General features: G+C 41.9%; 1 protein-coding gene across 1 annotated transcript in view; it reads left to right on the forward strand.

Annotated features, from left to right (window-relative positions):
* The first annotated feature begins 212 nt into the window (after nucleotides 1-212).
* The window catches only part of pacrg (PARK2 co-regulated), a 133,360-nt gene continuing 107,669 nt past the window's right edge, over nucleotides 213-25,903 (forward strand). Inside the window, exons 1-2 of the mRNA XM_084569814.1 lie at nucleotides 213-549; nucleotides 21,958-22,092. Of these exons, the coding sequence (XP_084425940.1) occupies nucleotides 481-549; nucleotides 21,958-22,092 (204 nt within the window). The 5' untranslated portion in view covers nucleotides 213-480. The remainder of the gene's footprint in view (nucleotides 550-21,957; nucleotides 22,093-25,903) is intronic.

Here is a 25,903-nt window from a genome sequence, read left to right on the forward strand (position 1 = left end):
AAAGCATTTAGTATAATTCACTAAAAAAAATGCAGTTTAAAGAGGAACTATTATAATGTTCTTGACATTAAGCAATTACAATTAAGTTAATTCATTAAATTAATTGTTCTTCTGCATCTTCATAATGACTATCTTTTGATATGACTGCTATCCAATGAAAAAAAATAAAAAGTGCAACCTCTTTAATGCTTAATGCATCCTCTTCTGATTAACCACGACACTTTGATCTGCATATTTTCAGCAGTGCCCTGGAGTTTCTATGGTAACAGGAAGACATACGCGCGCGCGCTCGAGCACACGCCGTCGTCTCCGCAGCAACCAGGTCCAACCAAAGCGTCTAGAAGGTCGCATAGCAACCACTACAAAAAGCAACGGGCATCAAGTTTTACAGAGGCGCTCCGATATTACTTAGTTAACCGAGAAACACTGCGTTTTGTGTTGAAGACTGGCACGTTTATTAAGAAGACAACACCTGAGGAAATGTCGAAGAATAAGACGGAGCTAAAAGCAGAAGGCTTCACTATGAGGGCCGCTATGAAGAACACCGTGGTGAGTGAAGTTATTTGTTGTTAGCCTTAGCTTTAGCTTTAGCCGTGTATGTAGCATTCATTTGGACGTTCTTGTTTTTTAAAAAAAATAAGCCTGACAAACTTTTTGGCAGCTTACGTTAATTTATTGCTAAATATACCTTCATAACTGTGAAGAATGAGGTAGAGTTTAGCGTGGTCTATGCTCACACACAGTCTGGACTCTCACATGCTGTCATCAGGTGGCACCACTATTATCTAAGCTAGGTTACAATTGATGGAAAAACAGACAGGGAGGGGGCAGAGTCCCATTTGCTGCTCTAAATGATCTTCTTACCTTTCTGTTCTATGATTTCTCTCTTGTTATTCATGAGAAGTTATTATTTTCTGATACAGAGATGGGCTAACAAACAGAATTTCAGAACATACTCTCTCTAAACGTAATTCTGCTGTCCCTGCCTTCTTTCTGCAAGTATGAGTATGTTTTACACACAATATGGAGATTTGAGAACTCTCAAATTATCCAATAACCTATAAGGGCTAAAATGACATTTTTAAACACCGTTGCAAAGCCAAAATGTAATGATCAGACTCTGTTAAAGTCAGAAACCATGTACTAAAAAAAAAATCCAAATGCTTTTTACAACAGCATTTGCATTTTATAGACTAACATGCATAGCTGGAGTTGAAGTAGTACTTATTTTTTGTGCTGGTTGCCACATATTTTTGGAACAAGCAGGAATCATCTTGAATCTAGAATCTAGAAGTTCCAATCTTGGACCTTCAGTGTCAAACTGGGCTGAAGGAACTGACTAATTTCAAAAACAGTCTTCCTTTCGTGCTGTTTACTGCAAATGAAGATGGCTCATGGACTTGGATTGATGGATTCACGGATTGATAGGTCAGATAAACTAGTCTGGACCAAAAAATAGAGAATTATTACAAATCTGCACTAATTTTATCTGGTATTGGTCCTCTTTTCCAGTATCTAAAAAGGTATTTGTTGTCACGGTGGTTTATAGTTTAGTGTACTGTCAGAATTACCGGAAGCTTTAAATATAATCTTGTCAAAATAAGATGATGTATAGTGTGAAACTGGACCTTTTTTTGTTTGCCACAAAAAAAGCTATTCAAAGACAGCGTGTGCATGCATCCTGCTGTGCAGTAACAGACAAGGTAGGCAGTGGGTACAATTAATGTTAGAGAAGACTCGTCAGCAAAGGTTGTGATACTGTAAGCTGCTGAAAAAAAAAACTTTCAAGCAGCAAGCTTTCTTTGGGATGTACAAACTTGATCTAATCAGTGCTTGTGCGAGATTGTGTAAAAGTAAATGTGCGATCACACCTTTTAAACGTTGCAATATGTGTTAATTTTGATCTACAACTGTTGGTGTTGTACTGAAAAAGTTTGACACCCCCTGACATGAGTAAGTTACAGTGTTTAACATTTGTCATCAGCGTTTCTATTCATGTGAGGACAGGTTATAAAACAAAGCAATGCAGACTTACAATCACACCCCTTGCTTCTAGGGGAACTGTTAAGCCCTGTCCACATAAAAAGTAAATCACTTGTTGCCCGTCTCTTTGTTGCCGACAGTTGATGGCTAGTGGACGTCCCAAAAAGAAGCAGAACATAAAAATATTGCTTGTGTGTGGACGGAGCAAGCTCTTCTTGTTGTCACTGCTATCTATTTGAAAACTATTGCTGCTCAGTCTGGGTCACGCTTTCAGCATTGTGATTTGGTTTGGTGGTGTTTTCTTGCGGTAAATGTTTGGGGAACTCTGTGTAAATTGGCTGTATCATTCGCTTCTTTTGGTCTCAAGACAGAATGATATTGAGAGATCAAAAAAGTGTCACATCCCTAAATTAGAATGATTCACTGCTCAGGCCACTCTCACTCACTCTCTCCACCCTATTGACAGTCAGAGCCTTGGTTTACCTGCCACGCAAAGAGCATCATTAAGTATTTACTTCTGGATGAGTATCCACCGCACGAGTATAATGATGAGCTGAAGATGCGATCGATCGTCTGTGTCTGTGATCGAAGTGTGGTGGCTGGAAGAAGCACACAAAAAAGGACACGTCATCCCGTGTGAGGTTTGGGGATCGCTTCACTGTTTTTAGACTGTTAGGTGTTCACCTGACCGTCAGCCTTACACGAGACTGAACAGCTAGACAGTTTTGTCACAGTATTTCATCATTAGTGTTCCAGAGGAGAGTTTTATGTTGTGGTTAGATTCAGTTTGAAGGAATGTGAATCACACTGTGTGTAGGGAGCATAGTCTGGGATGTCATGCATATAACTTCTCCTTGCTTTTAATTCACTTGGCACTTTTACACTGAGGCAGAAGCGGGCGTTGAGCAACAAAAGCACGTCACTGGCAGTCTTAAATTTTGCTTAAATTGACAGTCTGAGGCACTCTTTTACTTTCGCTCTCTTGCTTGATCTCCCAGGCAATTATTCTTAACCTATTTCTTCAGAGACAACACCAAGTCCTTCATTAGAATGTATTTCTTTAAGGGCGTAAACGAAGACAGGCAGTTAACAGTAGAAGACATTTTTATTTTTTTTAAGTATGTGAAACCAGTCTTACAGGCAGACATGTCAACATGTCATTGTCTCTTTGTCAGGGATATGGTGAGACCTTCTGCTTACTCAAGAAATTCCAAGAAACCCTTATATTTTGATTTCTCTCTTGTTTTGATGCCGTTTATCTTGACAGCTTTAACTTTGCTCACCGCGAAATGAGAGTGCAATATTTTCTAAAATGTTGACTTTCCGAGTTTTGGTTGTAGATGCAAACAATTAAACTAGGTATTTCTCTCTGAGCCAATATATATTTTTAAAGGCAGCTATTGCCTTGTTGCATTCACACAAGAATTGTGCCTATATGATGAGTAGAAGCGCAGGAGCTGCACATTTCTGATGACAACAGTAAATACTTGAAATTGAACCTGCAGGTGCCCTTTTTTTTATGGCAGGGACGGGCTTGTGATGCAAAAGAGGCAGCCGGAGCTATCACTGACTTCCTCCTCCTTTTTTTGAAGGTCATAAACAAATCTCCTGTCAAGAGCTTTCATGAGGAAGGCTCCTGCGAAGCCTTTAATATTCACCATCTCCCCAGAGGATCTGCTGTGTCTAGAACATGAATGATTCTCGCACACTGCCATACCACTGGCTAAATCCTCAACAAAAACCGTTACATTTTTCAGAGGCTTGCTCATGTCTGTTGCCTTCTGTTTTTTTTCCCCTCTCCCCTGTGGTCACTGACATATCACTCCAGAGAAGGCAGCTTTGCAGAGAGCTGTGATTTGTAGGTAGCGACAAACCCATTTCAAGCCTTGAAAGGGTATGGGTTCTTGAAGCATAGGCTTATTATGCTTTAAAGTATTTGTGGTCATAGAAATTGAATCAATAGCACAGGCCCATGAAACTCCCCCCACTTTTTTTTTTTTTTTTTCTCTAGTGATTCATCCTCGAGCATTTAAAGAGAAAAATGCACTTTACATTCTGGTGGGAGGTCGTCACCTTGTGTTTCATACAGAGAGTGGAACAAAGCTGTTATTTTCTGTGTCAGGAGCTTATTCCAGCAAGGTGACAAAAAAAAAAAAAACAGGTTTGGGGAGAGAGCACAAACACCTGAACTGTGATGAGACACGAATGGACATGAATCCACATACTGTACGTGTGCACATTGTAGTTGACAAAAAAATGATGAAATTGAAAATATGGATGTTGCCTCGCTTGCCTCACTTGAGATCAGACATGTAGACAGGGCATTGGTATTGTATACTAATAATAATAATAATAATAATATATAATTAAATGGAAATGTTCTTGGATACCAAATTAAATACCTGGCAGTCATGTCACCTCAAGAACTACCTCGTACTTAAAATATCTCGTCCTGCTTGTTCATATGCAACATTATTCCAATAGAACCAAAGAGATTTTTTTTTTTTTATGGCAGAAAATATTTAATGTACGATATTAGAATGAAATGTACTAATCATTTGTCTAATTGTATGCGAAAAAGCCTACTCAACTAGAGATATTTAAGGCACAAGCAGTATGGCAAACCCACTGATTATTGTATAATGACAACGACCATTTTGGGGCTTTCTGTATAGCCATCAGGATATCAGAATTACTGATAACTGACCAGAGGCTGCCTGCTCCATGCGCCAGTCATTGTTCACTTGAGTTTAGATCTACACCCAGTCATCTATTATCGGACCGTTTACATTTTAAAACCAGTCACTTTCTTGACCAACATGCCATGTTAGCTTGCTAAGGTATGGCAAAACACTTCACCTCCTGCTTTTTACATGGACTGTTTGCCTGCCATGAAACCCTACTCCGTCGGGATTGGTCAACGCTATTCAGACCGCAAACCTGAACTAGTTTGTAGATGGTGTACCCGATCTAAACTTCAACTACAAAGATCTCAGATTTCGCCTGCTTCTCAGTAATCTATCTCTCTGCTTAAACACCTGAAAGTAAAAATCTTTGTTCAATAACTATTGAACTCACTTGAAACCAGTCGAGCAGACAGAGCATTGATCTACAGAATCCTGGAGATGTGAAATGCACGACCTTAGATCATCATCACGCCCCGCAATTGATCTATTTGGTCTGCAATTTGCTGGATGTTTGCCACGTCACCTCCTGTAATGTTTCTTCTTTTTGCGTACTGCTTTTATGCTTTTACACCTTTCAAGATATTTTCAAGGTCTTAAGTGCCACGAAGCCCTTCCTCTAAGGGAATTCTTCATCGTGAGAAGACACGAAAGACGGGATGAAAGTTCAGCTCTCTTCAGTGCATATGCAGTTTCACACAAACATTTTAGACACTAAAAGTAAAGCATAGATGCTTTTAGAAATGCTGCTATAAGTATTTTTGTTTATCATTTCATGTAAAGAAAAGTGTGCTAAAAGGAAAAAATAAACAAATATTAGGTATGACCACTATTTCCTTTTGAAACAGCACCAATAGGTGATCTTGCAGTGTTTTAGTGTACTTTACAAGTTGTTCCAAGCATCTTAGAGAATCTGCCACCGTTCTTGAATGGCTATAGACTGTGACTGTTGCCTCTGTCTCTTCATGTAACCCCAGACTAACTCCTCAATGTTGAGATCAGATGTGGTTCTTTGTGATGCTGTATGTTTGGGGTTGTTATTACCCCATACTGTGACTGTGGTGATCTTAGGTTCTGGGGAGCTCCAGGCAAAGACAAGACTATCCCCAAACTAGCAAAGTCTATCATAGGGTTGATGGAAGGTGGCCCTAAGCGAGTCTTGTGGAATATCGTTGATGCACTGTAGGGCCTTTTTATGTTTAATTGTTGTCATCTGGGAGAATCAATTCCTTGGTTTGACTGTTCTGATGGTACAACACTGTTTTTTTTTTTTACGCTGCAGAGTACATTTAGACAGATCAGAGCCCAGTGAAGGATATAAGCCTAAACATCTAATATGGCTAAATTTTGTACACATTTTTGTACAACACAACACATGTGCAAGTACACAAACACAATCCTCTTTAAGATGTTGTGTTGTGCAATTCACCCGAGAGGGCAAATCAATACAAACTACACCTGATCCCAACATCAGCTTTTGTGTGGCAGGGGTCTGCAGATTGCTGAGACGATAGACTTTATAACAATCACACCCCATTTACGGTTTGCTTGGCCTCTGGGATAACAATTGAGCCGGCAAACAGTGTTCCCAAGTCCAGTACAGCCCTCCCCACAATCCGCCAACTCCTTTTCCCCGGGCCCCACCGTCATCCCTGGCTCACCCTGCTAACCTCGGGGGACAGATGGAGATTCCTTGCTAGCGAACGTGACCTCCATATCTTATTCTCTTCCTCCCCCGCAGCATCATCATTATATACCTGAGCAGATGTCTCGGCTGCTTATTCTGTCTCCCCCTTTCTCACACTCTCTTTTTATCTCTACTATCTCTAGCTGTCTTTCACTGCAGAGCCTCAATTCAAACAGTCAGGACTCTGAGGACAAAAACATTACACGGAGAAACAATGGGCTACTAGAGAATAACTTTATAAACACTATAAATCCTAAACCAAATCAATTAAATTGTAATGACAGCGTAATAAGAGGTAACGGAGCATAGATGCGTTTTGAATTAATTGCGTTGTATCATAGTTTAAATGCATGATTTGTTACGATTGTGTCAAAGATGTGTTGATTCGCATCTTTGCTATATTCCTTTGACGCTCTAACCTCTGAGTGTCATCCTAATAAATGAATCCATCTAAACAAATTAAACGAGTGACACTTTAGAATTGATCCTTGATTAGGGTATAAATGAGTCTAGAGTTTCAGTGCAAACTGATTGAGTGCAATCTCACTTTAAATTGGAATATAAACCCAGTTAAAATGTTGTCTTAAATTTGATTTGGTTTAGAATTAATCCAGATTTAAACATTTGTCTAATTGCCTTATTTGTACTATTTAAAACTTAATGTAGAATGATTTAATCTTTTTCCCTATCCACTGAAAAACACCACTTTGTGGAATGATAATGACCAACAGAACACGAGCAAAGCAAGATCAAAACAAGCCCATTATTATATTGATAGCTGTTGGCGAAGAATGAATCCTTGAAAGCAATGAAATGTAGATGAATCTGTCTATTTATTATTTTAAGTTGCTGTCAAAATCCTTCCTCTCCATCAGTCCAACCACATTTACCTGACAAAGTCATAATGTGCCCAGCGTGATGCATAAATTGGCCATGAAGCTGGCTGGGTGTGTTTTGTGCTGTGTTGTGTCTTGCCTATGCAAGTCAAGGAAAATTGAGCAAGTTTCCACTGCTGGATGCCGAACTGCAGATTTTCTCACCTGCGTGCTTGCCTGCCTCACTTGAGCTGCCTCATGGAAGTGTTTTCTAAACCAGTGGTGCTTGTAGACACACACAAACACACACCTTCACACACACTTTTTTTTTCTGCCTCCGTCTTTTTTGTCCCTGTGCTCCTGCATGCTCATCTTATCAGCACCAGAAGCCTGCAGTCCATCACAGTGAGCAGCTGGGTTATTTGAGGAACAACTGCGTCATGGTAAAACAGGTTAAATTGGCAATGGGCTCTGGAGGCCTGCTGGCGTTTCCATTACTATCGATCAACCACGGGGCCTGAAGGCCTTGAGCATTGGCTGACTCGGAAATCTTACAGTTCTCCTAATAACTTTTTACTTTGTTGACTTTAGCTGCCTTGCTGCTTACACACACACACACACACACACCCGTGGGTGCACACGCAAACACACAAACACACGTACTCAAGCACACAATAGACTGACTCAAATAAAATCCCATTTTTCACATGTCCATGAATTGTTGTTTATTTAAAGTGATCCTAAAAGGGAATTAAAGTTTGTCCGAGTGTTGGACTGTCATTTGCTTTACATGCTCTGTAAAGGCCAAAACCTGTTTAGATCACACCGAACGTATGTATTTTAAGCAAGGATGGATTTGGCAAAATGTACACAAAGTAGTTCCTCTGCTTCATGTTCCTCTCACCGGTTATCAACAAATAGATTAGGTCATAATTGATGGTATGCCATCTGAAGTGCATGCCCTGCTGAAATGTCTGTGACCTTTTCCACGGTTGAGGAAAACACCATCTGGAAAACTTCAGTCAGATATGGAGAAGTATTTCCACAACATTCTATCGTGACCTTATAGGAAGTGCTCTGCTGATTATGTCTATTATGTTTGCTTTCCTCAGAGCTTGGTTGACAATTACACTGGCCTCTGTGTTTGTTATGTTCTCCTTCAAGCCCTTGTAGCTTGCATTCTAATTAGATGGCTTTTAATAGAGACTGTTTATTGCTTCTTACAGGGCCTCTATTTTCTGCTCTAGAGTTAATTAGCCCTATGTCATGTGATAACCAACGCGGAGGACATCTAGACCTGTGGCTTTTCGATGATCAGTGTCCTTCTTGCAAGGATGGACGAAACAAAAGATGCGGAGCATTGACTGAATCACTTAGTTGTGTTAATAGCCCACAGACTGTGGTTATTTTGTTCATTAAACACCAATTTAACCATCAATGGTTAAAATCTCTTTGATTAATATGTTGTCGGTATTTATTCTGCTTTAACAAGCAGTGTGCCTGAAGAATGGAGATATGATAAAAGGTGGTATTATTTGGCAAACCGTCTTTTTTAAATTTAGTTTTCAAGTGTAATATAATGCAGTAGTCACTGTAGATTGTGCATTTCGTCATGGTTAAACATGACTGATTATAAAAACATGTATGATTGGCATGTTTTGTTGTGCTTCCCAGTGTTCTAGAGGATTTAGGTGAGTTTAATGTTCAACCATTTCCATTTGATTTTTTTGAACTGCAATTTCCTAACCACATGTGAGGAAGATATCGATGTGTCCATTTGGAAACCTAATAGTTTGTGGCTACTTACCAAAGTTTCTGTTCAGTTGGGTGTTTGAGGGCAGGTCAGTTGACTGAAGTTTTTGCCGGCATATTTCAGACTGTTTCTTTAAGTTCATTGTATGTTACAGCTATTATTCTTGACCGTTTAACAGATTTTGTCTTTGGTTAAGTTCTTCTGTAAAGTTGTTTGTTATTAATTGTCACTTGTCATGAATTAATTAACATGCCAGCCAAACATGTTACTATCCTTCAAATTAAACAGAGCAAATCAAACAGGCCCATTAACTCCGAAAGACTGACTATAAACTGAGAAGAAAGCACTCACTATTTTAGCAAAATAAAGTGTTTAGTGCTGGAGACGGTGTATCCCCATGTCATCGTCCGTGTTTGACATGATGACGTGCTGTTTTATCGACTATAAATGTAAAACGGCGCAATGAGTGAGAAGAAATAGATATAGATAGATAATCCTTTAATTTATCCCACAGTGGGGACATTTTCAGTCTGATGCAAATTCTATTGTGGTGACTTTCTTTTTTTTTTTTTCTGTGGTTTGTCAGTTTTTTAGCCCAATTTATAAGCTTTATGCTACGGTATGAGATAGGTAAATAATGGACATCACAGGTATATATTCTTTACTAAAGGTTTCTCATTGGAATTGTTACATATTTTTCATAATTATTATTATGGCTTTTTTTTTGATTGACTTAGCCGTAAAAGCTTGTGTCATGGTGGATCTTTGTTTAATTGTTGTTTTTTTTTAATTAGTTCTCATCCTTGCATAAAAATATAATAAACAGTTAATATTTTGATGGTATCTCATGCTGTAATGTGACACCATATGTTTTTAATGTATTACTTCATGAATATTGAAAACTTCAAAAAATAATATTGCGTATCAAATTGCAATCTCAATATGTGTCAGAAAAATTGCAGCTAGATATTTCCTCAAACTGTTAAGCTCATTAATTTCTCCTTCATTGTATGCATCAACATACGCAAGCTCTAGTATTTGTTGCCTCGCATTAAGTTGTGTCCCTGGAGTCCCTCCTCTTCAGTGATGTGAGGAGTGACAAGGTCAGATCCTAATGCATAATCTACTCCATGTTGTCATGAGTTGGATGACTGAAATGCCTTTTACAAATACTATTACTATCATACTTGCAAATGTTGCAGCATTTGTTTACCTTGCGTGCCGTGTGAGTCCATTATATCACAACTGATTACTCTCAATTTATGACTATTTTTCTTTTTTCCAGCCATTTTGTCAGTGTTTTGTCATGATGTTCTTCTTCGTTGCAAACAATGTGTTTAGACTACGTTTTGAGCCACATTACTAAACTGTGTTGCTGTGCCCTTATGTGAATATATCTCTTACAGTACAAGTAACACACAAACCTAAAGCTAAATGAGTCTGTGCTTAGCGGCATGAAAGTGACAGGACATTAGCCGTTATTCACCCACCCCCCCGTCATTATCAGCCGTCACAGTGACTTGTCCTTGCTAGAGGAGAATGGGTCCTTCTTAGTGCTCTAATCTGCCAGTGTTGGTTAGGCATGTGTTGTGCACTTGACTGCGGGGTCATATGTGGCAACTCACATACTGCCTGCATCAACATAATGAAAACCAGTAGCAGAAAAATCAATGTATCTGACAAACAGCCATTCCAATCCAATAACGCCAAATGGTGGCCTTTGTTTTTTTCAACTCCCCGCTTTGAAAATCTTTTAAAATCACCATCAGTTCAATAACATTTGCCTGACCTTTGAATTTTGCTGGCCAGTGCAGAGTCCAAAATGAGCTGTAATCCCTCAAGGAAAATGAAAGAAAAATTTTCCATGTGGTAGTGAATCATTGTATTTGCAATTGTGTTATGATGTTAGAGAACAAACATGTACAGTAAAACTGTCAGAATACGTACTGTATTAAGGTAATGTTTTCTTTAAAGAGCAGAGCAATGTTAGGGCAGAGCACAACGGGCACCAGTACCATCCTCTAGTATATGCCATTTAAAACACACAGCAGCCAACTTCACAAATGGTGCTCCAGGGCTGTGGTGTTCTTCACCCAGTGCCAAGAAAGTAAACCTGCAAACCCTTTGAGATTAGAAGTAGTGTGTATGTTCCCTGCAAAATTCCACTGAGGATTACTCCGCTATTTAGCTCATGCCTCACATCCAGCTGAGTCAAAGTGCTCCCAGTCGAAGGTACGCTGGAGGCAACGGCTCTGCTGCAGCAAGCTCGGTGAAGGCAGGGGAAGGGAAGGGCTGGAAGGCAAAAGTACTCTGCTACTGTCAGAAATGATCCACATCACGGCCTGGCACCCCTCTGCTCCAGCCACCTCTGCTCATTACGCTTGTCGTCCGGAAACACCAAGCAAATTCTACTAACGAGTGTTTGATCAACATGGCGCGCTGTAGCGGAGGAAGACAGGCAACCTGTTCATGACTCATTTTCTCTCTGTTCCTCTCTGTCTCTCTCTACCGTTCTCTGTCTCCTACTTTTGTTTCTGTATTTTTTTTCCCTCTGTCTCTCCCTCCCACTCCCATAAGACAGAGGAGAACAAAGGGAGAGACAGAAGAAAAGCAATATAACCTCTTGGCCCTTATCTGCGGAGCACACCAGAGCATGTCTGGCCTCAGACACGGCTTTGCCTGTCCTTTGAAGGAGCTCATCTCCCTTTGATTTCAGCCAAATGGTTCACCGCAGTGACAGATGCTCAACTTTCCATCTGCCACTCTGACACCCATCTCTTTAGTGTTGTTGAATCTAACTGACTTTGTTTGGACTGTCTGTCTGGCTGTCTGAATAAGGTTGTGACATTGATGCTGATGTGGGTGCTAATGTAAGAGATTGTGACGAGGACCTTTGGTTGAAGCAGATAAAAAGAACTCCCAGTCACTTTCCCGAGGTCGTTCTGAACCGTCTTGGCTGTTATTGTTAACATTTTAGACATTTACTTGATGCCCTGATACTGAGTGATTTAATGAGGAGTCTTAAGGGTCATCATCATATTACCTTGGCAATATTCCTCCGAGATGAACCCCAGAAAGACATAAAAATTCAAGCCAAGGAGAGTCATTGGAGGCGGCAGTTTTATATGAGAGGAAACCAGAATGAGTAGAGGGGAAAGGCGCTGGAAAGTGAGTAAGATTCAGGAGAGTGAGGACGACATAGCACGCCTCCTTATACGAGTGCTAATTTTATTATTGAAGATAAAAGAGATTTAGTCAAAACTTTGGAGGTCATATCAAACTTTTACCTAAAAATACAATTAATTATTAATAATTAATGTTTTGGTGTTGTCTGTTTTTTGCATAGTAGGCATTGACTATGAACTGTCTGTTATTGTAGCAAGCTCTTCATTTGCTATTTCTCATTCATTCAGCCTTGATTTATGCTCTTCATCAAAGGTTTGTGTCAGAGGAGGTGGCACAGAAAGACTCGTAATATTATTGCCGTCAGAGCATCAGTAACCTGGAACGCAGGGCAAGAGGTGGAAAAGTGGGAGGAGCAATTGAATACATGAATGGATCATAGTGTAAGAGACTGATACTGAAGTAGATCTGTATGGCTTTTCATACAAATCCTGCGCTCTGAATAAATCAGCTCAAAAGCCAGGGGTTTCTGGCCCAGTGTACTTTTTTATTTGTTTGTTTGTATGGCTGTGTGCATCTGTTATTGCCTCCCTGTAGCTCATCTAAACGTGTCACCTCTCCGTCTGGGAAAGCTGCTGCAGCAAACACAGTGTGAGATTTGAGGTGTTGCCTGCGTTCAATTCATCCACTGACTGAAGTGTGTGTTTCTTCTGTCTCTGAATCTAATCCTCAGGATCGCAGACCTCTGTTCCATGTATATCACTTGCTGTTTCCTGTAACAACCTCTGCTGGGAGCCCCTATCTCCTGTTGGTCCGCGGAGTAAACTAATTTTGGATTAAGTAGGCATTTTTATTGTGTGTTAAGCAAAGGACATAGAGAGGGGAGTGGATATGTGTTTGTGCGACCGGATATGTGCAGCTGACTTTGGACAGGCGGTGTGTCATGGGTATCTACTAGCAGTGATGTAGCCTTCAGTGTGCTTTCCCCTCTTTTAATTCATGTAAAGGTCACATTTCAGACCATGCCAGGCTTTGGTCCCTGTATGGTGTCTCTGTAAGCAAACCCCCAGCATAATTTTTAACAGACGCCCTTACAGGCAGCGAGGCTGATTTCCAGGAATAGAAAGTCACACTGGGTGTGTGATAAGACCGAGGGCCTGGGGTTCGTTTTGGCAATACATACTAATCACCTAGATAATGCTCTTCACTGTTAAACAATATTCCCATATCAGAGGTAGAACCTGTATCTCTTGGTATGTGCAGTCTCCTTATCTTCCCATACCTTCCTCTGCTCCTCAGGGTTCTGTCGGTGTTGAGCTACCTGCGACACTTGCGAATGTGTGTGTGTGTGTGTTGTGGTGCGACGGGGCTGAAGACTGACCCGCTGTCTGTGACTCAGCGGTGAAATCGATGGCCTCCCGCTGCTCTGGGTCTGTCCTTCGCCTGTTCCTTCCCCTGGAGGCCTGATGCTGCCAAATCAAACCTTACACGGCCCCCATGTTGGTCCCTCGCTAAAAATGTGCGGTTGCAGCCACGCTCACCTTCTCGCGTGTCTCACTGTCTATCTACTTACCTGGCCCTAGCCTTCCTGCCCATCACGGTATCTCCCTGTGTGTCTGTTTATTTCTGCGACTGACTTCTTATCTACTTAGCTGCCTGTCACCTTACTACGTGCAAAACAAACTTCAACTTTTGGATGAGTCATGCAGCTATTCTGAGCTGTGACCAGCACTGTATAACCACTAACAAAGTGTTGTTACTGACTTCAGGAACGTCAATATCCCATGCGGTGGTTCTTCAGTCCATCATCAATTAAAATGCCGTTATGAGGATGTTTGTTAATGCGAAGCTGGTTATTTGGTGAATAAAACTGGGAGGAGAGATAAATTCTTCTTTTTCGACAGCTCAAGTGGCAATTGCAGCAGGTCAGCAATGTAGTTTCCCTTGTGTGTGTGTCATTAATTTCATGGCCCTGCGCGGGGTTTTAATACCTTCAGGTGTCGTCACTGATTACAGCTGTAAACACACAGCATTGTATCCATACATGCCCCCCTCTCTTAACAGCCACGACCACAAAGTGTTCTTGTATATCTCTCACGAAGACATGCTGATAAAAAAGGGTTCAAACCGAACAGTGTTAAGCCTTACTGCTGCACAAATATGGTTTTTCTTTTGTTACACTGCACTGTGAAAGAAACTGAAAACAAATTGCTTACTCAGGCTCCAGTTTTCACTTATTTACTCCAACAAAAGAAAAACAAAACAGGATGTTTTGATCACCACGGCTCTTCATCATCGATAAATCGAACTTTTGTTCAGACATAATTATGACATATTTTAACTTGATACCTGTGAATGAAGAACCTCCGTCTGTGAGAGGAAACACGCAGGCACAGAGAGAACATACAACTCTGCACAGACACGTCCAAGCCAGATGGCAGGTTAGTATCCAGAGCCTTCCTGCTGTGATGCTAAACACTAAAGGTTGCTACCACCCATGTAGACTTACATGGTAATGTAAATCCACATTGTTTCACTTCATAGGTCTAAATTTGCACAAAACAACTGCTTATGAGGGGCTCAGTAGGTAGGATTGTCCACGGAAGTCCAATTTCCGGCACATGGGCCACATGCCAAAGTATCCCTGGGCAAGACACTGAACCCTAAGTTTCTTCTAGAAGTGGTGTGTGAACTAACCGGTAGAAAAACACTTTGTATATATAAAGTTACATAAAGCTCACAGGACTATAGAGGTCCTCATCATATTACTATATAAAGACCAACAACAGACCGATTAGCATCTGCTCTCCAGTCTCACTTCATAAGAACACAACGACGACTCCCAGGCTCTGACCACCAACAACAATCACACATATATATAGCTCTGGAAAAAAATAAGAGACCACTGCAAAATGATCAGTTTTGCTGGTTTTGCTATGTATTTATTAAAATGAACATTTTTGTTTCATTCTATAAAGTGCTGACAACATTTCTCTCAAATTTGAAATTAAAATATTGCCATTTAGAGCATTTATTGGCAGAAAATGACAACTGGTCAAAATAACAAAAAAGATGCAGTGTTTTCAGACCTCGAATAATGCAAAGAAAACATTTCTTAAACAACAAAACACTAATATTTTAATTTAGGAAGAGTTTAGAAATCATTATTGGTGGGATAATCTCAATCTTTAATCACAGCAGTGGTTTTTATAATCTTCCTCATAAAATAAGATTTGGTTCAGGTGATCACCTGATCAGTGTCTCAGTAAGTAGAATGAGGAGGCTTGTGTTGGAATCAAACAAACACTGGAATGGACTGGCTGCCATAGATGAAGAGATGCTGATTTAAGAAACATTTGTGGAAGTGGTCTCTTAATTTTTTCCAGAGCTGTATATACAGATATACAGAGTATGAGTAGTGTACCTGTACCTGCACATGTATTTATCAGGAAATTAGAGGAATGCGCTTAGCAGTCCCTTGCCTGGCTGGTAGGTTGTAATAAAATCCTTTAAACTCCACACTTAATTATCCATGTTTTGTTTGTATTGGTATATCAGAGACTTTTCTCAGTCTTTCATCACCATGTGACTCAGACCATGAAATTTAATCATCACATTTTTGTGCTGCACTAAAGTGAAAATTGTGTTTGTTTCATTATTTGCTCTTTTTTTTTTTTGTCACACACCTGCCCCCCGTTTCTTGTTCAGATGTGCAGGTGTTATTCTCTTAGACTGACTGACGTGTCACGTTAAATTTTAGATTTCGAAACGAATAGTCATTTAATCGTAATTCGTTCAAATTGTGACTTCATGACAAATAATATGGGTGTGACATGGTCTGTAAATGTGTGGTGCATGTGTATGTGTCACAGCATGGATTCATATTAAAAATGCATCTCGGTATTAGCTCATACGAGTTAAGCAATGAGTTTCGCCTCATGTGCTCAGTGTATGTGGTTTCCCATTCACCTAACAAGTAGTAAGAGCTAATATTTTCTGCCTTTGCTGTGCAGGCTGATTCGCTGTGTGCTACCATCTCAACTGTGGTTTAGTGATATGAATCAGCCAATAGGGCTCTGTAAGCACAAGGCTGCCCTGCTGCCTGTCTGATAAGTGGGCCACACAGAGAAGATGGAAAATACTCAGGGCATTCTCACTCCCTCGCTCTCCCTCGTTCCGTCTTGCTCACTCTCTTCTTCTTGCTCGCACAGCTCCTCTTTCATTTATACTCCTCCTCTCACACTCCCACCTCAAACTCTTTCTTTCACATCCCGTTAACGTCTCCCCGTGTCTTATGCTGTTCTTTTAAGTGAGGGGGTTAAACTAGAGGAGACAGAAAACAGTGGGGTGCTCTTCAATGCTCGACGCAGCTTTTTGAAGTTCTGCTTTAAAGTTATCCCTCTTGTGCACGGTTCAATAGTAGGTGGCTGTCACCTGTTTCATCCCCGCGTCTTTGTAGTGACACGAGGTGTGTAGCGGCGGCTCTAGCTGGGGCTGTCGTCATTTTTCATTACAAACATCCCTGCCCTTGTGCAGCATGTGTGCACAATACAGTTGATGCAAAAGCCTGCGACACCGTGACAGTTGTAAAGCACACCTCTATGGTCCTGCGAGCCCTGAACAAAAGACTCTGTTGCCTTTCATCAGCCTTTGGTTTTCCTGTCCGGCGAGAGCTCTTTACTCATTTGTTCTCGTCCGACCTTGTCTCCCACAACACGGCTAATTTCTGCTCGTAATGAAACTCACTTGCAGACGCTGCTTGCTGTTTGGTCATGAGAAATGAATGGAGTGGTGCACAAATATTGCAGATTTATTCTCCCGAAAGGAATCAGCCTCCCACCAGTCTGTGTTTTGCCCTGCAGAGGGAATGAGTAAGCAAAAATATCCTGTTGAATGATTGTTTGGACATGGCCGTACGGCAGTGATTCCTAAACACCTCCATTATTATTTCAGTTTCTTGTTCGTTTGAATGCATTTTTTATACGAACTGTTTGTTCATCCCTTCAGACAGCTGGTTGGTGTGTGGCAGCAAAAAAAATGCCCTATGTATAAAGAAAGCTGATTTTGTTGCCTGTGGCAGCAATGTGCAACCTGACCTTATCAGGAGTGCCTCAGCCTTTCTATTCCATCCTCTGCGACTCACCTGCCTCACCCTGAGGAAAGGCGGCCTTCTGTATGGAGCTAAATTTCAATAAGTTCTTAACCTGAGTGAGCAACAAAGCGGGCACCTTCCTCCTTTGCCGCCTCACTAAACAGATGATGCAATGCACCTGTGTGCAGGGCGCATATTCCCCCTTACAAATGCAAGGCAACAAAACGCGTTTCTGCCCTGGCAGACAGGAGGCAGAAGGGCAATATAAGATGGATAGAAATGATGAGGGAGATTAACGAGGGCCTCATTTCGAGAAGTGCGATAGTGACGGAAATGCAGGGTTGGCAATGAATTGACAGACCTTCACCAGACATCTATCAGAGGTATTCAAAGGTGTTTTAGGGGGGGTGGCATGAAGGCAAGACAGAGAGAGCGCTGGAGCTGAAGGCCCAGGCACAGTGATGGATCACCTACATGCCGCAGCAGCCCCGCCATGCTGCACTCACCCTCAGAATTGATGAGCCACACCTATTGTCTCCCCATCTCCCTTTTCCTCTCATATCCACTGTTCTTCCCTCCCCCATCCCCCACTTCCATCTCTGCCCCTTCTTTCTTTCTCATTCCAATTCTTTCCAGTTTCGTCATGTCTCTGTTTCTCTGGTCTATCTCATGCTCCACCTTTATCTTGGCTCTGCCTCCTTTTTTCATTGCTTTTCCCCTATGCCGTTTGACTGTCCCGCTCCTCTCTGTATGTCAACATCGGGAAGGAGAGCCATGGACGTGCCATACTAATAAGGTTAGAGGGAGCATCTCTGTTTCTCATGGTGACACCTTTTATAAATGACAGGAGCACAAGGCCCTGCCGGTGTTCAATCACCTCTACAGGGGCTTGCCCATAGGGAACTCAGCATGTGTGATGTGAGAGCGAGAGTGTGTGTGCGTGCCTGAGTGAATGTTTGCGCGTCGCTGCCTCTGCGGGTCTTACAGTAGCCAGGTTTACGATGGATCTAGTTGGAGCGGACAACAGCATTAGGGAGGAAACGGATCTGGAGGCAGAGTGAAGACGAAGGAGAGAAATGACAGCCTGGAGCTCATCTGACCAGTACTGCCTTGTTATGACTCCCCGATATGTGCACCAGGGGCACACAAAACTGAAACTTATTGCCTTACACTACCTTTCTCTCTGTTCTGTTGTCTCACACTCATTTTATGGCCTCCACTGAGGGGCGGGATGTTATCTGCTTCTCCATAGTTTTATGTTATGCGTCCCCTTTTTCTGTTTTCTGTTCACCCCGGTGTTTAAGAACGTTGAAGACTTTTGGATTACACGGGGATGAATAGTAGTACTGCACTACTGGAGTACTTTGGCCAGAACAATCAGGGTAAGACAGGAGAACCATGGTTAATAAGTATTTGGGAGACATGTAGACTTAAAATGAGGTGGCATGCTGGCTGGCAGCACAACAGAATCAGCAGCAGTTGTTGTCAGCACGGCTTGGCTAAATTGAGTTAACACAAATTCATGCTCACTCATATAAGATGGAACTTACGGCCGTTGTTCCTTACAACATGGATGCGGTGAGGTTCTTATTTAAAATGCTCAACATGTTTATGGGACTTGTTAGAATGCCACAAAAAAAAAAAGACTATATTACTTAAGGATTTGGTGGGTTTTCTCTTTGTACATATGAGCTTTAGACCCGAACGTTGTTGACTGGCAGAACAGGAGCGGGCAGATCATTGGAATGACATCAGGAAGCCAGCAGGTGATAATCTCCACACAACGCTGTTCCTATTACAGTTCTCCTTAAGCCGCTGGAAATGGCAGTCTATCAGTAACAGGGGAAAGGGCTTCTGTGTTTGGCTTTTTGCAGCCTGTGCAGCGCTGCGACAAAATGTGCCACTGTGCATGCGTGTATATGAATCTTTATGCGCACTGGCCGCCAGTGAAGATAATTGGAGAGAAAACAGGGAGATGGCTGTGAAGCTTGCAACGCTCCAGCCGCAGACCTCTGAATTGACTGCAGCGTCATCATTCCTGACCATAAAAAGCTGCTCAGCCCGTCAGTGCAGTCTGGGTTCATTCTCTCTTTGCTGCCCAGTCTGAGCTATTTTTAGCCTCCCGGTGCAGCGTGGCTCAACCGCCGTCGTAGCTACCTGGATGTGAGGGGCTTTGTCACTCCTGCAGGCTGGAGCAGCACTGATCTCGCAAGCTTTACACCAGCCCATTTATACAGGACGGTCTGCAAAACAACTCCCGCAGTGAACGGAATGAACAGAGACAGGGATAGGAGGGGAAGACAAACAGATTATGGTGATGTGTGTTTCAAAGAGTATGAACTGAACAACAGTTGCCGTCTTGTATTAAAATACTTGACGTGACAAAACAGAAAGATGGTCCTAATGGTGTAAGCTGGCACAATACTGGCAGTTATAGATTCATTGTTTGAGCCTAATAACAGAAAAATAGTTTTCATACTTCATACAGTATGCTTTTCATAGGTGCTATACGAAACAAAGGGTGCAAAATTGTCACACTACTGCAACCAAAATTAGACTGAAAATGAAAGACATGACTTAAAAGATGATAATAGGCATACATGTTTGCTGTGGTGGATTTCCTTCAGACTTGTACAGTACAGGCGATACTGCCAAGTGACTTTTACATGCATTGTTAGTCACAGGCATTTTGTTCGGGAAGTCTTTCTCCTGCAGGTACGCAAACCTGTGCTTATTAATTCAGCATAATATTATTCAGTATTCCCTGGCATGGTGAACAAATGCTCCAAACGGATTCATTTGAAATGACTTTGCTGCAATCTCACGGTGCATTATGGCTGTTTAAATGCTGCGAGTGCTGTGAGACACTCACTCAGGGTCCCTCGTAATAGTTTCTCCTGTTGTCTCGTTTCTCTTGAGTGTAGCAGGGCTGGCACCAGCTACACCACATGTAAACATTGATCCACGTTACATCATTCCTTGGTGGAGGTTCTACAGAGATACATTTGTACATTTTATTTTATTTTTTTTAAATACCTAAATTGGTTTTGAATTATGTAACAAACAGGCAACTCTAGTGAATGATGCAACATGCGATCCGCCACTGAGTAGCATCACAGCAATGGCCCTAAAATCTTTCAAGTGGTACATCAATCTTCAAGGCAGTCCTGGCAACGACAACACATCCCAGTCCCACTCTTCTCTGCTTGCGGGCCGCTGTGGCAAAATTCTGTTTCTTAATGGGTGGTAATCTGAGGATTAATGACGGCAGCACAGCTGCCAGTCATGTGGCTGGGTGACACAGATGGCAGGGAATACACACAAGAGATGCAGACAAGGAAAAGACATGCTCCAGCATTCTGTCATATGTCCACTACAGCATGTTCTTACAAAGCTCTAGTATTTTCAATTAAACACATCAGACTACCTCCAGTATTTGACTGGCTTATTCTTGAACGATCTCACCGCATTCTCCAGTGAGAGGTTTCTGTCTCTTTGTTGATACCTGTGCTTCTTTGCTAGCCTGACGAGCCAGACCCACATTAAATGTAGGGTCTGGGCACTCTCCATAGTCAGGGCTCAACCGGAGGGGTGGCATAAACGGTTGTCTTTCAAACTCCCTCTCCACGCAATAGGATAGCGCTACAACCAATCAGAGCAACGAAGAAGGTGACGTAGTCAGAGCGACGGAAAAGAGAGTTCCTTGCATGTGTTGTGGAAAAAACTAATAGATATTAAATAGTTCTTGTTGCATCCTGTTTTTTTTTTTTTTTTTATGAGTTCGCCTACAGGTTGAGTTTCTCCTGCATTAATCATTTTTAAGCTGTGGATCAAACTTTTGCCGTATCCGGTTGGCAAAACTCCAAATACATCCTTCTTTTGTAAGAACGACCTCAGTGCAGTTTCTTGTTCTTTTCTCAGAGAAAAGCTTAACTTCAAGTCTTTCAGAGTGGCGGCCAAAGCCGATTCGAAAGAAAAGTTGTTCGCTAGCAGCAGCCATCGCTCTGGTAGTTCTAGCAGGATGGGGAATTCACGCGTAATTCACGGAACTTATGGTCGCAGGTTAGTCGTCATCATGTTAAGCCCGCCCACCGACTCGTGATTGGCCCGGTACATCTTGGATTTTTCGAAGTCTCAAGTCAACGGAGAGTAACTAGACTGCCCCTGGAAGCAAATGTAATTTGCTGCCGCTAGGGGCGCGTCTAGATTCTAGGCTACTTCTTTGCAGTTACTGCAAGGGAATTGGTCTTTTTGAGGCTTTAATGCAAACTTTGTACTATTATTCAGCATATGCAAACATACATTTGTTTTGACTCAGAAAACACTACTTTTTTAAATAGTTACTCAAATCTCCAATTGCTCTCCTTTCTAGTGTGTTAAATTGACTTACATGTGTTGTATTGGTACCACCATCAATGGCCCCTACAACAATAGCAGCAGACACTGCGGCTGATGTGATAGAGTCCCATTGGCTTTCAGTGGCACAGTAATAGCATATATCCAATATGGAGGCAGAGAAAAGATGATCCTAACAATGCCTCTGGCAGTGCCTCTGGCTACAGGGCCAACACACACATAACCACACACACAAAGAGCCTCACACTATCTGTGTTTTTTTCCTTCCTTGGAGGAGCTGAAGAGCAGGCACATGTGTCTCCCTGAATTACTTTAAAGAAAAGGCAGTTGGAGTGTTTCTATTCTTGTAGGAGAAAACACAGTCAATTCTGATTTCATAAAACAACACTCTCAGTGTGCGCGTCTCGTTCTGTTTCTTTTGCCCCATTTTCTTAATCACCATTTTCTCCATTGTTCCTGACCAGGTGGTGGGTCCACCAGCGGCAGGGGCTTTTCGGGAGCGCCCTTCCAAACCAACCACCTTTCGCAAGTACTACGAGCGCGGAGAGTTTCCAATTGCACTGGGACATGACAACAAAGGCAACAGCATTGCATGGAAGGTAGGTCAGAGTCAAAATGTGGTAGGTACTCTTAATAACGCTAAGTAACCTTTGGGAGCAAATGCAAAGCTAATGGGACCTAATTAAAATCTTGCAAAGAAGAAAACATCAATCAGATCAGTCGGACTCCGAAGACGACATTTGTGGGTGAACACCCAGGAAACGTTTTTTAACAATCACACAAAATACTGAGATAGTAGTTTCACCCTTGTTGTCAAGCAGATGTGGTGGTTGAATCTGAAGACCTGATAAGTGCTATGCAAACACCATTTATCGTCATCATTATCGACTCGGGTAAGGTGATGATGACAGTTTCTCACATATTCACGGGTCCAGTGTGGGCTGTTATCCTGTAGGAGGCAGTGTAGATTAGCTGACTTGAAGGCTCCACCTGTCTCGCAGCACCAGTCACAGAACCCATCAATCTCAAACTCTATAGGAACTCAGGGCAGTCGCGGCAAAGCGCTGGGAGTAATTGTATATGTATTGTGTGTGTGTGTGTGTACTATATGTGTGTGTTTCAGTACGCCACAGAGCCATTAGACTCCTGACTGGTACAGTGTGTGTGGGAAGGATGCATTTTTCTAATCGCTATGTTGGTTTATTTCAGCTCTCCCGGTGCTGCCAGCCATTCCATAACTTCACAGGCGCCATGCAGCAACCACTCTTAATGGCATTTATTCATAGTAAGCAACGATAAATGAATCAAGCAAATTATACCCCTTTGCTCCCTTTTTGCTTACTTCAAAGGGAGAAGGTGGGTGAAGCTTTCTCACTAGTTAGCTGTCTGTCTTCAGTTGAAAACACAGTAAAAAAAAATTGTATGAATTATTTATGTAAAATGTTCAAATGAATCTTTGCGTTTGCAAAAAATAATGGATTTCTTTTGTGCTCTGCCCATGAAAAAAGCACTCAGCAAATGGGATGTCTTGTACAGTATGAGATTGTTGCTGTCATATCCAGTGCTGATGTTATGCTTATTGATTTTCCCTCAATGCTCATACAAAGGCTTGTCAATTTCTGGCTGAAGACAAGTTTATTTCTCATGCTGTGCCTCTGGGTTTGGGAGTATACTATATTTTTCAATAGATGAGATTTTTCTGTGGCAGTGGTGTTAGCCAGGTTCGTGTCTGTGGAAAGCAGCCCATGCAGAAATGGTCAGGACTTGCTTTGCGCTCGTGTTGCGTGGTCATATACGTAGGTATAGTGTAACAGAAAGTGTATCTCTGATCAGGGTAAGTGGAGAGGGGCTGCTGCGTGTTTGCACTGAGCTGCCCTCGGGGCACAGGTTCAAGACGGCAGCTCAGGATCAATCCCAGTCTGAGAGCTCAGCCTCCTAGCAAATAAAAAGTCTGGGGAAAGTAAGAAAGAGAGAGAGCCTTTCGGAAAGAAAAATAAATGGTGTGTTGATTTAGTTTGTGGGCTGAGTACTCAAGTATACACAAGTGTACCTATGTGTGTTTGTGTGTGTGTGTACTGTACGTGTATGTCAGTCTGTTGATGAGCCTGTGTATTCAGGTCAGGAGTTCATGTTTCCTCCTACAAAGATGCTGTCTGTACATGTTTGCCTCCGCGAAGCAGCAAACAACAAACTCCCTTCTCAAATTGACCATGAAATAGACAAACAGGCTTCATATTTAACTAAACAAGTCTGTTCAATCAGTATTGACACCTCCGGACGCAGAGGTAGTTCCTTTTTCCCCTCTTACATAGCCGGACTCGTTCCAAGCTGCATGTATTTCTGGCGTTTCGATGAATTATGATATTAACATTTCTCCTCTTGCACTGTAGTAGTCCACTGTTTGGCTGTAGGCAGTTGCATGAGTTAAGAGTGAGGAAAAATCTGTTTAGTCATAACTTACTGGGGATGTTTTTCAAACATTATTTTAGTAGCAGAAGGCGCTATTTCCAGCACTGGTATGGCTACATCTGTTGGCATGAAATGAAACAAATGAAACAAACATTAATGTGCCACTTTTGTTCTTGTGACCAGTTGTGGCTTTTATCTGAACATGTTTTGCGCATTTTGATTAGTAATTTTGTTCCCATTTTCACAATGACACTCACTTGACAAAACATTATTTAAATGAAGTTGGAGTAGTTTTGTTTTCAGACATGTTCCTCCTTTTACTCCTATTTATATAAATGACATTGTCACAATCATTTCCTGAGAATAGGTAAAAAATAGTTCACTTTATGGCCAACAGTGAAATATGACAGTTCTGTCTGTTAAAATGTTCTGTTTACATTGGAACAGTGTAAGAAAGGTGGTAATTCAACTGTATGGTAATTTTGGAGGATGTAGTTTGTGTTGCCGTTAAACTTTACCGAATCAAATACAAAAGTGGTTATGCTATTTTAACCAGCACCTTGACTAAAAATGGATTTTTGTCATATTTGAATTGTTGTTGAAAGATCTGGATCATTCATCTTCTATACCCGTTTAGTCCTGTTAAGGGTCACGGGGGTCTGCTGGAGCCTATCCCAGCTGTCATCGGGCGAGAGGCAGGTACACCCTGGACAGGTCGCCAGTCCATCGCAGGGCTAACACAGAGACAGACAACCATTCACACTCACACGCACATTTAGAGTCACCAATGAACCTAACCAGCATGTCTTTGGATGGTGGGAGGAAGCCGGAGTACCCGGAGAGAACCCACGCAGACACAGGGAGAACATGCAAACTCCACACAGAAAGGCCAGTCGGCCCATGGATTCGAACCGGTGACCTTCTTGCTGTGAGGCATCAGTGCTAACCACCTCGCCACTGTGCCGCCCCAGATCTGGATCTTGTGTCAGTACAATACAATACAATTCAGTAGTACTGCAAACCATAGCCTCCAAAAATCAACAGCATACGTTTTCACTAGTGTACCTAATGAGCTGGCAAGTGAGAGTACATGCTTATTTTGGCAGACTACAGTAATAAAACATTGAAAAAAAGATTAAATAATACCCGGTGCTAGCGTTAACGTATTGTTAAACCTGAAAACTGTCTCGTTTCAATGTTAGAACAGACAGTACGCCCCAGCACACAGCAGCAAACCTAAATGGTGTACCTCCTCAACAAATACTTTATCAAATTATCCGCAGTTTTCTCAGCACATACTTAATTTCCACACTGCTGTGTTTGCATATGCGTATTTTCCTTGGACACTTCTTAATTGTTACCCGTGAAATGTCCGCGGCCAACGTTCAGACGTGCTTTGGTTCTTGTCTGGCCAACCACTGCTGAAAAATGCGTCTCACTCTCTTTCGCTCGCTAAATGCTTTCTCAAAGAGCCACTCAATAAATAAAACTCTCCTCCACTTCACGCTGGGCAGGCAGTGCAGAATTGGCTCGTGTGAGCAGTCTTGCATATAACTTGCATATAACAGCAGATTGCGGTGTTCGTTTTCACTGGAGTCTGCAGCTGACAACCGATACATTCAACAGGGCGTAATTAAAATCAGCGTTTATATCTGCGTTATGGCACAATTGCGTTTTACATGATTTACATGATGCCCTGCGATAGACTGGCGACCTGTCCAGGGTGTACCCCGCCTCTCGCCCAATAGGCTCCAGCCCAGCCGCGACCCTTCACAGGACAAGCGGTTACAGTAAATGAAGATGAAGAAGACGATTCACGTGATTAATTAAAGCAGGAGACTGTTTTATATGATCCTGTCCTGTGCATGCTTGCATTCTAGTGTGTGTGTGGCTTTATAATTTGCGTTTGAGCCTATACATACGGGGAAAATGCAAGTGAACTAAATGTCAAGGGCAAGTTGAAAAAGGGAAGGTTGTATCTGAAAGGTAATTTGGCTCTCC

Source organism: Chelon labrosus (assembly GCF_963514085.1).
Source record: "Chelon labrosus genome assembly, chromosome: 20".
NCBI classification, from domain to species: domain Eukaryota; kingdom Metazoa; phylum Chordata; class Actinopteri; order Mugiliformes; family Mugilidae; genus Chelon; species Chelon labrosus.